The sequence below is a fragment of the Desmodus rotundus genome, chromosome 12 (assembly GCF_022682495.2).
Source record: "Desmodus rotundus isolate HL8 chromosome 12, HLdesRot8A.1, whole genome shotgun sequence".
NCBI lineage: Eukaryota > Metazoa > Chordata > Mammalia > Chiroptera > Phyllostomidae > Desmodus > Desmodus rotundus.
In genome coordinates, this window is record NC_071398.1 from 51301767 (window position 1) to 51317860 (window position 16094).

General features: G+C 44.2%; 3 protein-coding genes across 4 annotated transcripts in view; all 3 read left to right on the forward strand.

Annotated features, from left to right (window-relative positions):
* Positions 1-16094, forward strand: part of LOC139440259 (zinc finger protein 211-like) — a 35572-nt gene that overhangs the window by 13628 nt on the left and 5850 nt on the right. Inside the window, exons 1-3 of one of the 2 annotated variants that reach the window (XM_071219855.1) lie at positions 3391-3624; positions 4860-4986; positions 13274-13400. In XM_071219855.1, the coding sequence (XP_071075956.1) occupies positions 13367-13400 (34 nt within the window). In that variant the 5' untranslated portion in view covers positions 3391-3624; positions 4860-4986; positions 13274-13366. Of the gene's footprint in view, positions 1-3390; positions 3625-4859; positions 4987-13273; positions 13401-16094 lie in introns of those variants that run through there. The other variant, XM_071219856.1, reaches the window with a different exon arrangement.
* Positions 11946-16094, forward strand: part of LOC139440257 (zinc finger protein 551-like) — a 65888-nt gene continuing 61739 nt past the window's right edge. The window contains 1 exon segment of the mRNA XM_024570449.4: positions 11946-12065. Within this exon segment, the coding sequence (XP_024426217.4) occupies positions 12033-12065 (33 nt within the window). The 5' untranslated portion in view covers positions 11946-12032.
* Positions 11949-16094, forward strand: part of LOC112313823 (zinc finger protein 211) — an 82758-nt gene continuing 78612 nt past the window's right edge. Inside the window, exon 1 of the mRNA XM_053915595.2 lies at positions 11949-12065. The gene's annotated coding sequence lies outside the window, so the exon portion shown is untranslated. The remainder of the gene's footprint in view (positions 12066-16094) is intronic.

Below are 16094 nucleotides of genomic sequence, written 5' to 3' on the forward strand. Positions count from 1 at the left end.
TTTTCCTCATTGGAGAGTTCACACTGGATAAAGGCTTTCTGAGTGCAGAGACTGTGGGAAACCTTTTACTTGTAGCAGTCACTGCCATTAGAATCCAAGTTCACATGCAAAAAAAGTCCTTAGCATTGCAGTAAAAGCCTGAAGTCTTTTCTCTGTAACATTAACCTTCATTGTCATATGAGAGTTCACAATGGTGGAAAGGCTGTATGAATGCAGTGAATGTGGGAAATCCTTCATCTCTATCAGTCAGCTCTGTTGTCTTCAGAGAGTTCACACGGGGGAAAAGCCTTATGCCTTCAGTGAATTTGGAAAATCATTTTCTTATACCAGTAATTTCCATTATTATGAGAGAGTTTGCACTGTAGAAATGCCTTCTGAGTGCTGTGAATGTGGGAAATACTTTTCCGGTATCCATGTCCTTCATTATTGTTAGAAAATTCACAGTGACTAAGTTCTTGTAAGTTAAGAAAATTTGGGCCCCAGCTGCTGTGACTCAGGGTATTGAGAGCCGGCTTGTGGACCAAAGAGTCATCGGTTCCCTTCCCAGTCAGGGCACATGCCTGGGTTGCAGGTCAGGTCCCCAGTGAGGGGCACACTAGAGGCAACCACACATTGATGTTTCTCTCCCTCATTTTCTCCTTTCCTTCCCCTCTGTTTAAAAATAAAAGTAAATAAAATATTTTTTAAAAACAATTTGGGAATTGTTTTATGTCTAGCCATTTCCTTTGTTATCTTCTCCTAGGTCACACAGGTGATAGGTTTTATACGTACATGCAATATGAGAAATCCTCTTTTGGAGCACTAAGCTCTATTATATTCAGAGATTTCCCTCTGGGAAATGGTCTTAAGAGTACAGCGTGTGTGGGAAATTCTTTTTTCTATCTTTTTTTTTCTTTTTGTATCATCAGTTTACATAGAAATCGGCCTTATGGGGACATCACATGTAAGAAATATTTTACCTTGTAGTCATTATCACCTGAATCACAGCTCACACTGGTTAAAGGCTTCAAGCCTGAAGTGAACATGGGAAATCTTTAGCCATAAATCTACACCTTTTGACATAGAGTTCTCACAGTATAAATGGCTAGATTGTAGGAAATGTATTTTCTGTTGTTGTTGCAGTGTAAAGATACTGAAGAAAACTTTCTGAGGAAATATCTGAGTTTAATTTTAAATGTTCACAGTACAAACATGTCTCAGAAGTTTAATGTTTAAATTTTGAATAATCTAACAATGTATGATCTAAACTAATTGTCCTTTATTATACATTCTTTTTTAAAAGATTTATTTATTTATTTATTTATTTATTTTTAGAGAAAGGGGACAGGAGGGAGAAACAGAGGGAGAGAAACATCCATGTGTGGTTGCTCTCACGGGCCCCAAATGGGAACCTGTCCTGCAATCCAGGCATGTGCCCTGACTGAGAATCAAACCGGCAACACGTTGGTTCACAGGCCGGCACTTGAACCACTTAGCCACACCTGCCAGGGCTGCATTCTTACTCACAGTGTATGACAGTTGCATTTCTGCACTCTAACAAAATCTTGATTTGCTCAATTTTTATTAATTGAACCTCTTTTTATATGTTCATCATGATCTCTCTGTTGTTTTAGTTGCATTTCCCTAAAGATTTATCATGAGTATTTTTGCAGATGTGCATGTACTACTGGTAGTTTTTAGAAAATATGTGCTCACACAATTTTCCTATTCTTTTATTGATTTGGGCTCCTCTCTTGAACAAATAGTAAAACAGCAAAGATGTATGTCATAATGTCACCTATCTTCACTCCTTGAATAACAGGTAATTTTCGCTTTATGATCTGTCCTCGGGGCTGGAGCAGGACTTGAAAATGAACTAGGTATATGAGAATCAATGGGTGTTTGTGGAGCTCAAAGCCCTCCTGGAAGCCAAAGAGAAGAGATCAGTGTTTAGAATATCCTGGGTCTGCAACCTGGGTTTCAATCTTGGATTATTGACCATTGTTATGATTAGAGAAAAATGATGCTCTCTCTGGGCCTCAGTTTCCTCCTTTGTAAAACAGGGGTAGTGAGCACCCTTGACCTAGGACTTGGTGCTTATATGAAAGGCAGTGGCTCTACTGCCAGGTGTCTGCTGTGGGTGCCATGCACAGGCCTCACTCCTGTGCAAGGGAAGGACATTATTCATTGGTCTGGAACTTTACATGCAATTTCTAGTCTTGAGTCCAGTAATTGCATGCCTTTCAGGTCTTCAACATATACTTCATTGTCAGCAAAGAAATGTATAATTTATTTTATTTTTTAAATATATCTTATTGATTATGCTATTACAGTTGTCCCATTTTCCGCTGTTTAGTCCCCTCAGCCCTTCACACACACCCCCACATTCCTCCCCTTTAGTTCATGTCCATGAGTCATACATATAAGTTCTTTGGCTTCTACATTTCCTATACTATTCTTAACCTTCCCCTGTCTATTTTCTACCTACCATTTATGCTACTTATTCCCTGTACCTATTCCTCTTTTCTCCCCCTCCCATTCCCCCTTTGATAACCCTCCATGTGATCTCCATTTCTGGAATTCTGTTCCTGTTCTAATTGTTTGCTTAGTTTTTGTTGTTGTTGTTTTTAGGTTCAGTTGTTAATAGCTGTGAGTTTCTTGTCATTTTAATGTTCCTATCTTTGATTTTCTTTTTCTTAGATCAGTCCCTTGAACAAGAAATGTATAATTTATTCAGTGTGGACTCCAGTCACACTGCTACACAGTTCTGGCTGGAACAGATGCACTTAAGTATTAGTGCAGTATTAGTGCATTTTTGAAAGATTTTACTTATTTATTTTTAGAGGGGGCGGGGAGGGAGAAAGAGAAGGAGAGAAACATCAATGCCTGGATACCTCTCAGGTGCCCCCACTGGGGACCTGGCCTGCAACCCAGGCATGTGCCCTGACTGGTAATTGAACTGGTGACCCTTTGCCTCACAATCCAGCTTTCAATCCACCAAGCCATGCCAGCCAGGGCAGTGCATGTTTTAATAAATTAACTTAGCTAAGCAAGTCCAACTGAAGAAGGCTGGCTAGAATTAGCGACTTGAACTACCTCCGCCAACCACATCCAACCTGAAGGAGCCACATGTCATATGCCCTGAATCAAAGGCCTTGCAGGCGTACCAGAGACCCTCGCCTGAGAAATGTCCTTCACTGGATGGCAATACAGAGCACTTATTATTCTCAGGGTATTCTTGGGGTGTAAATTTGCAAATCCACTCCTGCAAAGGGCTGGATGATTCAGGATGCCATCCTTCAGTGTAAGATCTCCGTTATCCGAGAAGGCAGGCTTGGAATAACAGGACGATGAGCCAATAAAAACTCTGAAATGCATTTCCGGTTGGGTACTACTGTAGGGCGGGACTTGTGCCTTCAGTCGACTGGCATTTCCGGTCCTCTCAGTTTCGTTATTAGAGGGTCTGGGTGTGAGGTGCGAATATAGAGTAGAGCTGGCGACGGAGATGTGGTCGCCACAGCAGCTGTGAGACCCACAAAGCTGCTCAAGTGAACGGCCCTTGAGGCAGCCCAGGGATCCCCTTACTGCCCCCAGCTCGGCCCACAGAGTCCGATGACAGCGGGCGCCCAGAGGCGCAGGGTGGAGGTGAGTGCGAGACCCCGGTCCCTCCCCTTCGCTGCTGGCCGGGCTCGGTGAGTCTGTCACGTCCTAGAGCCCAGGCCCCAGCGACCGGTCCAGTGAGATGGTCCAGGGTGACACATGGCGTGTGACCAGAGCAGAAAAGGGTGACGAGCTCAGGGACCGACGGCAGTTTTCTTATTGAACCTCTTAACACCCCGGCTGCTCACTCCCCGGCTTGTTCAAAAAACCTTGGGGTGTCAGACAGCCATCGTGTCATTCACGGGCCTACGCTTAATTTCCATACAAATCAGGGTGAGACTAAAGCAAGGTTTATTCAGGTAGAAAAAAGAAAGAGGCCAGTGTGAGCGACACAGTGCAGGATGCAAAATGTGGGCCTCTGAGTGGAGTGGGGCCAACTGGAGAGACAGGAGTGAATGCTGAGATAGTTCTTGGGGTTTTACCCTTTTTTCCCAGGTGGGGGCTATTTCTCCAAGTTCCTAGGCGCTACATTCTGAGTAGGACTCCTGGCTGGCAAGAGTCCTCCAAAATTGCAATTCCCTGATTGCCCGAGGGTCTTTCTGCCATTAACTGTTTTCCTTTGTTGGTGCCCCGAGGGAGGGGCTGAGGTTACCTGTTGCGGCTTCCTACATCCTCCTTAAACCTGTGAGGAGTTTTCCCTAAATTCTTGCTGTCCTGCCGTAGTTATACTAGATCATTCTGAAATACTTGAGCACTGTCTAGAAGCTATATTCTAAGTACCCGGTGCTCTCAGAGTGATGCCTGCTGTGTGCGGCGGCTGGAGGTGGCAGAGCTGAGGAGGTGAAACTGGGGTGTGAAGCGGTGAAGGAGGAAGACATCACACTGTGCCCAGCTGGAGGAAGTGTGAAGTCATGGTCTTGGGTCCTTGGTGTGGGGATTGAAAGGTGAAACATAAGCCCATGTTTGGCTCTGTGTAGAGGCATGATCTGCAAGACTCCCTAGAATTTCTGGACAGGAAGGATGGAGTCTTGAAAGTTTGGTTTGATAATAGAAGCCTGCTTATCTGCTGCTCCACCCATCTTTTCTGTTGTTGCTGAGGGCGATCTGAGTGATTAATGAGACTGATGAGACAGCAGGCAGCAGGGCTGTTTTCCCTCTAGGCTGGGCACCCTGGATGGTTTTTCTGGACAGCAGGAGTGGGGAAGCTTGTTCCGGAATAGCATTGGGCAGGGCTGATGTCAGACAGACTATTCTGGATTCATTTGTATTAATTCTGACAGGTTGTTGTGACCTTTGAGGATGTGGCTGTGTATCTGTCCAGGACAGAATGGTGCCTCCTTGATGAGGCTCAGAGACGCCTGTACCTCGATGTGATGCTGGAGAACTTTGCTCACGTATCCTCGCTGGGTAAGACACTGACTGCCCCTTTGTGCTCAACTTTGGCATGCCTGCACCCCCTTTCTTCAGGGTTGAGTTTGTTCCTATTATAACCTATGAGGGTCCTTACCAGATATGCACCCGGGGAGCCATGGACAGCAGCAGTGTGCCTTGGGTTCACCTTTGATTCTGTCTCCAGGGGTCCTTCTTTCTCCCTCATTGCCACAAACTTTAGCAAGTTAACTCTCTCTTTAAAAAGATAATGACTTTTACACTCACCATTGACCTGGACTAGGCTTTCTGTGTCCCGTTCCCTTCACTCTTTAGGAGTTGTTGTGTCCTCATATGTTGACTGTAGGTGCACAGTTTGCTTCCCCAGGTTTCTGGGTAGATCTTGGGGTTGGCAGGCTGGTGTGTTGGCACTGCCCCCTTCTCTCCCAGCTGCCCCAATTCCTGCTGTACTGAAACCCCATAGGGGGGAAGGATTTGAGGTCAGTATTGTTGCCAGAAATCTAACTGATTTCACATTGAGTAGTGTGTTTTTTATAATCGTTGATAATATCTTCATATATATATTCACTTTTAATCTTCATCTGAGGATATGTTTACTGACGGTTAGAGAGGTAGGCACAGAGAGACAGAGACAGGGAGATAGAGATACACATCTCAACAGGGTGCCTCCTTTGTGTCCCCATGTAGGGTTCGTACTTACAAGCTTTGGGTGCTACTCTGGAAAACAACCCAACCATCTAATCCACCTGGCCAAGCTGAATAAAATATTTTGTGTATATTTATTAGTCCTGTTTTCTCTAAATGTTAGTCAATTCTGGCTTGTGTGGCTCCGTGGATTGACTATCGCCCTATGAACGAAAGCGTTGCTGGTTTGATTCCCGGCCTAGGGCAGATACCTGTAATGCAGGGCAGGTCCCCAGTAGGGGGCTCGAGATAGGCAACCACACCTTGATGTTGCTCTCCCTCTCTTTTTCCCTCCCCATCTTTAAAAAGAAAATCAATAAAATCTTAAAAACAAAAAGTGTAGTCAAACTTCATATAATCTGCCTCTGAGATGATGGACCCATTTCCCTGTTGAACATGCCTACTTTGGAATTCTCTTTCCAGTTTTCACTTTGTCATATTCTCAACTCCAGATTTTCAGTTTTATATTTTTATGATTTCTGACTGTGATCACCATATTGTATGACTCTATTTGTTCATTATGTTGAGTTCCATGTGTATTTGCTTGTTCTTCACTAAGGTTTTTAAGAATGATTATTTGTATTTTTGCCTGGGCAATGTGTACATCTCCATTTATTCGGTATTCAGTTCAAAATTGTGATGTTCCATTTGTGACTTTTTTTTTTTTACATTTCTTTTGATGTTACTGTTGAGGTCTAAGCATTTTATGATACAATTACCATGAGAATTTGTTCTTATATTAAAGATTTATTTATTATTTACCAAGAGGGAAGGTTGGAAGAAGGAGAGGGAGAGAAACATTAATGTGCCAGAGCAGCGCCAACTGGTTGCCTCTGGCACGCCCCCATCTGGGGTCCTGGCCTGAAATGCAGGGATGTGCAGGGACCTGGAAACCTTGAGGCGAGCGCTCTGATAGCAGGCAGGTAGTCAACCCCGTGAAACACACAAGCCAGGGCTAGATGCAGTTTCATCTGCACATGGATTCGACTGTTCTTAGTAGGTGATGTGTTGTGTTTTGTGTGAAGAGAAGTCACTTCCCATTCTACTCACTGCCCCCTGAGCTGAAGTTAGAGTAATGAAGCCTGTAGGGGTCCCCCGTGGCCAGGGGAGCAGTTTTTCAAATATCTAGTGGTCCCTGTTGGATTCTTGGTGACAAAGATTGCTGGGAGTAGATGATGTTATTCCTTCATAAGAGATGTTGAAGCCAAAGGGCTTCCTCTTGATGTCCTTTCTGATGAACTACAGGTTCCTTTAAAATCTGTGGGAGGTTGGCAGATATTATTGAGATTTCTGAAGTTCTCAGAGACAATGGCAGCCATGGTCATTCACAAAACAGGCCACTAGAGTCCGCTGTAGCACAAGCTCAGTGGCTTGGAGAGAAAGCTTACCCTTCTCTTTGGAATCTAAGCATCTTTGCTAAGCCTTTCTCTCTTACAGTTATTTCTGTGGCATTTCTTGTTTTATGCTCCTCTTTATAGCTCTTTGGAAAAATTGATCATTGTGCCTTGACGGTACAAATTGATCTATAGGAACCTTGCCAGTATCTGTTCTGCTGTGCTTGATTATCGGGGTTTTCAGCACATTCATTTTCCTCTACACAGTCTGACATCGACAGCAGGAAACACTTTGAAGGCCACTATCAGCAGAAGAACAATTTTTAAACCCTACCTTTCCTTGTTCCATGTCCTACTATAATGTACTTTAGTTAATGAGCGGACCATTATTTTCTGTGTTACTTGCCTAGTAATGCACAACCACCCTTTCTTAGAGTCTATCCCACTTGCCTTGAAAAGTGTCACAGGGAATCATCCTTACATATGACAGGTGCAACTTTGTGATGAGAATACCCCCTCCTACTTCAGTATGCACTTCAGCAGGGTTTGTTTTTGTTCAGGTTGCTGCTGTGGAGCAGAGGATGTGGAGGCACCCACTGAACAGAAACTCTCTGAACAAGTGTCACAGGAAGAGTATCCCAAAGTAGCTCTGTCTTCCCAGAAGGGCCACCCCTGTGAGAGATGTGGGCCGGTCTTAAGAGACATTTTCCTCTTGGTTGATCAGCAGGGACCGCAACATAGCACAACACTGCTGTGGTGTGGGGCATGTGCAAAACCATTTTATTTCAGTGCACGAGGAACCAGCATCAGGAACAAGATACAACACAGAATGACCTCCTAAGCAGTGTGGACAGTGTCTCACTTGGAAAGAGCCGCAATTCCCATATGTCATGGAAGCCTTGTACGTCTCGTCAGGTTGGAAAAGACTTCATCACCTCAGGATATCTTGCAAACTGGCTACTCACAACATGTACAGGGCAAACAAAATCTTTTAAGTTGGCAATGACGTGTCAAAGTGCAAATATCCTTACAGCCGAAGAGAATGTAAGAAAGCCATGGGCTGTGGGGGACACACTTGTTGATGACAAGAGTTTCCTTACAGGAAGCCACTGTTTTCAGTGTTTTAAATGTGAGAAGTCTTTTTCCAGAATTTCTGCCGTCCGTGTTCATCAGAGTTCACACTAGAGAAAGGCCTTATGAGTGCAGTGAATGTGGGAAATTCTTTCCTCGGAGTTCCTTGCTTTTGAAGCATCAGAAAAATTCATACTTGAGAAAGGCCTTATGTTTGCAGTAAATGTGGGAAATCTTATACCACTAGCTCTGACCTCCATTATCATCAGAGTTTACACTGCAGAAAGGTGTTATGAGTGCAGTGAATGTGGGAATACTTATTCTAGTAGGTCTGTCCTCCATAGACATCAGAGAATTCACGCTGGAGAAAGGCCTTATGAGTGCAAGAAATGTGGGAAATCCTTTGCCAGGAGCTTTATCCTTTGTGGTCATCAGAGAGTTCACCCTGGAGAATAATCTTATGGCTGTGGTTTATGTGCAAATACTTTCATTATTAGTGCCTGCTTTTGTCATCGTTGAGCTATTTACACTGGATAAAGTCCTTTTGAGTGCAGTGAATGTGGGAAATCCTTTATCAGTATCAGTCACCTGCATTGTCATTAGAGACTTCACCCTGGGAAATGTCCCTATGCATGCAGTGAATTTGGAAATTCTTTTCTTGCATTTGTAATGTCAGTTGTTATGACAGAGTGTACACTCCAGTGATGCCTTTGATTGATGAGATGTGAGGTCTGTGAGTGAGTTGTTGATAATTTTTAGTAGGGGATGGGTTTTTTCGGGGGTGGGCCATTAATTCCTACATGGCTTGAAGTACAACGGTTTGTTTTTGTAAGTTCCAACATTTAATAATATAATAAAAAGCCTTGTGTCCTAGATAGTGTGTCCGAGTGGATTGAGAGCAGTCCTCCTAACCAAAGGGTCACTGGTTCAATTCCCAGTGAGGGCACTTGCCTGAGTTTTCTGCCAAGTCCCCACAAGGAGCCCCGTGACAAGGAAGCATACATTGATGTTTGTCTTCCTTACTGTGTCTTTCCCATAGCCTCTGTCTAAAAATAAATTTAAATATCTTTTTAAAATAGGCCATATTCAAACTTGTGTCTGGCGTTAGAGATGGGGATTTCTCCATTTGGAATATTGATGCCTCAGTGCGAGGCAGAGAGACAGCAAAGAGCAGTGAAATGGAAAACACAGCTATTGCTGCTGTGTTGATTGTTGCAATCATGAATTTTCAACTTTTTCTGATGTCTTAAAGTACTTAATGTCTGCTTCACTGTATTCATGGGAACATTACCTGTCATTTCCATGGTTTCTCCAGGGAAACTACCTTGAGACTTAGCTGTATTTTGTCTACCGCCTTTTGGAGCTTAGCACACAGCAGGACACTAAGGTGACCTGGGAGATTCGGGCATGGGACTCTGCAACTTCAGTTTTCTTTTGCATCACTGGCTTGACTTTATCTACTGTGGTGAATGGGGTACATCATTTTGATCTTCCAGTGTTTTTGCAACATGTCACAGACATTCACTCGCAGGACTGAGGACAGCGGGACGTGATACCTGGAACATATTCAGAACTGACAATGGAGACCTGTAGTATCATTACCCACCTGCTGGAATGTTCACCTCTTCTTCATAGAGGAAGCTCAGTGCCCACATGACCCTGTACTGTGTGAGGACTGGCTGCAGGAGACAGTGTCGCTCACCATCTGTTCCCTGCAGCCCTGACCATGTTCAGCAGCCACATCTTCCTTTCCAGTCTCCCCGTGTCGGCACCAGAGATCTCTGGGTAGTAACCATAGTGCTTTGGAACACAAGCCCTCCCTCCACTGCCCAGGACACTTTGGCCACAGCTGAGAATCTTACTCCTGATTGTTCCAGACAGCAGCCAATTGGCCAAATTAGGTTTGGTCTATGTGTCTGTTTCCCAGTTAGCAATGTTATGTCTCAGGGGCTTTTTCAGAGAAGAGGGTGAGTACTGATCATCCTTCGTGATATTTGCTATCTGCTTCCACATTTTCCTAAGCAATACAATCCATTTAAAAGCACCAGGTGGCATGGGTGGACACTCTGAAAATGACCCCTTGCCCCTTGTTCCCAACTAAATGCAGTAGAATGTCTAGTATAGTGCTCCATCTCTAAGCCCTTCTAAGTGTTACTGATTTTCCATTTTCAAAGAGTGAACAAGCAGCACTGAGCAGCCTTGTAAGTGACCTGGGACTTTCAGGCATTATTTTCATGTCTCTGCATTTTCATTGTATACTATCTCATAGTTGTAAGTCAAACATTTTCCCAGTTATTGAAGAGCACGAGTACACTTTTTAGTATTCAGCCTATATGAGAAAAAGATAAGTGTTAGTCATGTTAAAGAGAATAATATTGTGGCATAGCCATGGTCCCCTAAGCTGAGATGAGGTGTCAGTTCATTTGTAGATACTTATCATCCCCATCCTTTAGCTTGAAGTCACTTTATTTCCCTGATCATATTGTTAGTTGTATTTTAGAACCTTTTCTTGACAGGTTTTACAAGTGTTTCTTGGTGTCTCACAAAATATAATTCCTGAGTGTGTTCCTAATCTTACTGCTTTGACACGGCCGTAGTTATCCTCATCTCACCTGTACGCCCATTAAATATGTAATGCACAAGCTCTCTTTCCTTACAGTAACTACAAAACCGTTCCATGCTAATGAAAATACCAATAGCTTTGTCACAATTTATTTCTGCCAGTTTTTCTACAATTAATTTTCCTTTTTGATATTTAAATTACAAATGAATAGACTTCCATTTATGTTTACAGTATGCATCTTATTTTATTTTCTAAGGTTGGTCCTATATTGTTATGACATATAAGTTTGATGGGGTAACCAGGTTATTAACCTAGTAAAATTTCACAGATTCTTCCCATGGGTCATATCCCCACCCTTTTCTGGAGATGTCCTTCAGAAATAATGTATTCTCATCAACAGTAACACAAATTCCTCAGATTGCAAAAAGATTGCATGCAATTCAACAAAGTCTCAGGGAATCGTTTGCATTTTGTAACCTTAAGTAATTTTTAAATTTCAATATGAACATTTTCATTTTTGACCTAGTGCTCCTGCAGTATGAACTGAGGAAAAACCATACCAGTGTGACTAGCTTTGTTACTATATTCTGGGTGGGTCTGTATCTTTACATGCCATTTCTGGGGTGAACTCCAGTAACTGCATGCCTTTGAGGTCTTCAACATGTACTCCACTGTTAGGGAAAAAATGTATAATTTAAATCAGAGGCTTCTGATCAAATCAGTGTGGACTCCACTCACACTGCTGCACGCGCAAAGCTAAGACTTCTGGCTTAATCGGGAACAGATGCACTTAAGTATTAGTGCATGTTTTAATACATTAACTTCGGAAAACCAGTCCAACTGCGGCTGGGTAGATAGCGTTAGGGTCTTGTACAACCTCCCCCAACCGCATCCAGCCTGAAGGCGCCACATACCATTTGTCCTGAATCAAAAGCCTTGCAGGCGTTCCAGAGCCCTCGCCTGAGGAACAATCTTCATTGGAGAGCGCACCTATTATTCTCAGGGTCTTCTTGGTGTGTAAGTTTGCAAATCCACTGCTGGAAACCCCTAGCATAATACAAGATTCACTTTTCACTGTAAGATCTCCATTACCCAGAGGAAGGAAAGCGTGGAATAGCAGTAAAGTGAGCCAATAAAAACTCTGCAAAGCATTTCCGGTTGGGTACTGCTGTGGGGCGGGACTTGTGCCTTATGTGGGCGGGCATTTCCTGTTCGCTCAGATTCGTTATTCGATTGTCAGGCTGTGCGTTGCCAATATCGAGTGGAGCAGGGGCCAGAGCTGTGTTGCCCGCAGTATCTGTGAGCCCCAGTAAGCTGCTCGGGGGACCGGCCCCTGGGGCTGCCCCGGGACCCCCACTCCGGGGACACCGTTGTTGCCCGCGGCTCTGGCCGGGCTCGGCCCACAGAGTCCGATGGCGGCGGGCGCGCTGAAGCGCCGGTTAGAGGTGAGTGCGCGGCCGCGGCCCCTCCCTGTCGCCGCACGGAGCCCTGCAGGCCCGGCGCGGTGAGCCCGTCGCTTCGTGCAGCCCTGGCCCCGGCGACCGTTCTGGTGAGAGTCCGGGGTGACACTTGGTGTGACCGGAGCAAGAGAGCGGGACTGATTGAGGGGCCAAGGGCGGCTTTCTTGCTGAACTAAAACACGCTGAGGGCTGTTCCTGCCCTGGCACCTTCAGAAAAGTTTGGAGTGTCCAACAACCTTCATGACCTTGACCGGCTAGGGTTAATTTGAATAATAATCAGTGTGACAGTAAAGTTTTATTCAGGTAGGAAAAAGAAAGAGGACAGTATCGGCGACATAGTGCAGGAAGGAAAACGTGTTCCTGCAGTGGAGGTGGGCCAGTTGCGGGGACAGGAGTTCTCGGGGTTTTACCCGTTTTCAAGGGCGGGAGCTATTTGTCCAAGGTTTTTGGCGCCAAACTCTGAGTTGGACACCTGGTTGGGAGACGCACTTGTAGTTTGCATTTCTGTGATTGCCCGAGGGGTACCTGCCATTAACTGTTTTCCTTTGTTAGTGCCGCAAGGGAGGGGCTGTGGTTCAGTGTTGTGGCCTCCTACATCCTCCTTCCACCTGTCAGGATTTTTCTCTAATTTTTTTCTGCCCTGCCTGAGTTGTACTAGGTCATTCTGAAATACCTGTGCACTGTCTGGAAGCCATAGGCTAAGTTCACTGGTGCTTTCAGAGTGATGCTTGTGGTTGGAGGAGGAGGTGGCAGAGCTGAGGAGGTGAAACTGGGGTGTGAAGCGGTGAAGGAGGAAGGCATCACACTGTGCCCAGCTGGAGGAAGTGTGAAGTCATGGTCTTGGGTCCTTGGTGTGGGGATTGAAGGGTGAAACATAAGCCCATGTTTGGCTCTGTGTAGAGGCATGATCTGCAAGACTCCCTAGAATTTCTGGACAGGAAGGATGGAGTCTTGAAAGTTTGGTTTGATAATAGAGGCCTGCTCATCTGCTGCTCCACCCATCTTTTCTGTTGTTGCTGAGGGCGATCTGAGTGATTAATGAGACTGATGAGACAGCAGGCAGCAGGGCTGTTTTCCCTCTAGGCTGGGCATCCTGGATGGTTTTGGGAGTGGGAAAGGTTGTTCTGGAACAGCATCGGGCAGGGCTGATGTCAGACAGACTATTCTGGATTCATTTGTATTAATTCTGACAGGTTGTTGTGACCTTTGAGGATGTGGCTGTGTATCTGTCCAGGACAGAATGGTGCCTCCTTGATGAGGCTCAGAGACGCCTGTACCTCGATGTGATGCTGGAGAACTTTGCTCACGTATCCTCGCTGGGTAAGACACTGACTGCCCCTTTGTGCTCAACTTTGGCATGCCTGCACCCCCTTTCTTCAGGGTTGAGTTTGTTCCTATTATAACCTATGAGGGTCCTTACCAGATATGCACCCGGGGAGCCATGGACAGCAGCAGTGTGCCTTGGGTTCACCTTTGATTCTGTCTCCAGGGGTCCTTCTTTCTCCCTCATTGCCACAAACTTTAGCAAGTTAACTCTCTCTTTAAAAAGATAATGACTTTTACACTCACCATTGACCTGGACTAGGCTTTCTGTGTCCCGTTCCCTTCACTCTTTAGGAGTTGCTGTGTCCTCATATGTTGACTGTAGGTGCACAGTTTGCTTCCCCAGGTTTCTGGGTAGATCTTGGGGTTGGCAGGCTGGTGTGTTGGCACTGCCCCCTTCTCTCCCAGCTGCCCCAATTCCTGCTGTACTGAAACCCCATAGGGGGGAAGGATTTGAGGTCAGTATTGTTGCCAGAAATCTAAATAATTTCACATTGAGTAGTGTGGAAAGTTGTTTTTTATAATCGTTGATAATATCTTCGTATATATATATTTACTTTCAATCTTCATCTGAGGGTATGTTTACTAACTATTAGAGAAGAAGTCATATAGAAACAGAGACAGGGAGATAGAGAGGGAGACACACACAGCACTGTGAGAGAAAAGCATCAACAGGGTGCCTCCTTTGTGTCCCCATGTAGGGATCGAACTTGTAAGCTTTTGGTGCTGCTCTGGAAAACTACCCAACCATCTAATCCACCTGGCCAAGCTGAATAAAATATTTTGTGTATATTTATTAGTCCTGTTGTCTCTAAAGTGTAGTCAGCCATGGCTGGTGTGGCTCAGTGGATTGAGTGCAGGACTGCGAATCAAAGGGTGACCAGTTGGATTCCCAGTCTAGGGCACGTGCCTGGGTTGCAGTCTGCAGTAGACGGCCTGAGAAAGGCAACCACACATTGATGTTTTTCTCCCTCTCTGTCTCCCTTCATTTTCTTCCCTAAAAGTAAGTTAACATTATTTTAACATATGTTAAATTAAATAATTTTATTTTTAAAGTTAAGGTTTTAAAAATAAAATTAAAAAATTTTTTAAATGTATTCAAACTTCATATAATCTGCCTCTGAGATGGCATATCCATTTTATACTTGGTCTTGCCTAGTTTGAAACTCTTCACAGTTTTCACTTTATTCATCATATTCTTCTCAATTCCTGAATTTTTCTTCCACTTTTTTTTATGGTTTCTAACTCTGATCCCCATATTTTGTGACTACATTGTTTGTTCATTATGTTGAGTTCCATGTATATTTGCTTATCCCTCACTGAGGATTTTAAAAATGATTATTTGTATTTTAGCCTGGGCAATGTATAATCTCCATTTACTGGGAATGCCGTACAAAATTGTGATATTCCTTTTGTGATTTTTTTTTTACATTTCTTTTGGTCTTAGTATTGAGGTCTGAGCATTTTATGAGATGGTTACCATAAAAATTAGTTTTTATATTAAAGATTTATTTATTATTTACCAAGATTGGGAAGGGAGGAGGAAAGGGAGCGAAACATCAGTGTGCTGGAGAAATGTCGGTTGCTTCCCTCAAGCATGCCCTCAACTGGGGTCCTGGCCAGAATTCCAGTCATGTGACGTAGAATTCCAGTCAGGCACTTAGAGTCTAGCAGGCAAACTTTCTGTTAGCAGGCCAGTACTCAACCCCGTGACACACACAAGGTGGGGCTAGATGAAGTTTCATTTGCATGTGAATACGAGTGTTTTTAGTAGATGCTGTGCTGTGACTTGGGTAAAGACAAGTTTCGAATCTCATTCTTCTGGCTGCCCCAGAGCTGAAGTTAGAGTAGTGAAGGCTGTAGGGGTCCCCTGTGGCCAGGGGAGCAGTTTTCCAATAATCGAGCGGTCCCTCTTGGGTTCTTGGTGGCAAAGATTTCTGGGAGTAGATGATGTTATTCCTTCATAAGATACGTTGTAGCGAAAGGGATTCCTCTTAATATCCTTTCTGATGAATTACAGGTTCCTTTGAGATAAAATCTGTGGGATTTGGGCAGATATTACCGAATTTTCTGAAGTTCTCAAAGACAATGGCAGCCATGGTCATTCACAACACAGGCCACTAGAGTCCGCTGTAGCACAAGCTCAGTGGCTTGGAGAGAAAGCTCACCCTTCTCTTAGGAATCTAAACATCTTTGCTAAGCCAATCTCCCTTGCATTTCTTTCTGTGCTATTTCTTGTTTTATGCTCCACTTTATGGCTCTTGGAAAAATTGACCCCCTAATTATTTCTGTTTTTCCTTAGGGCTGCTTTTAGAAAGATAATTTTCTAATTACTCTTGAAGCGAGCATAATATTTGTGTTTTTTTATTCTGCCATCCACTTGATGCTACCCCCATAGATCTTTTTCCTTTTGTCTGTTTGTGCTCAGTTGTCCTATGACAGTGTTGGTAATGTATGTCTTCTGTTCTCCCTTAGGAGTTGCATCATCATTATTTCATGTAACTGCTCAACTGGTAGGGACTGAAAGGGTCCTTTGTGTAGCACAACAGGAACATAAGTCCAGCCTGGACAGGATGGGCGCAGAGAGGCTCTGGTGATAGGGAATGGCACTTGGGGAGGGCTTTGTGCCACAGCTTTGTTAAAACATAACGAGAAACCTCTTCTGTTTAACTATATTTTCTTACCATTACC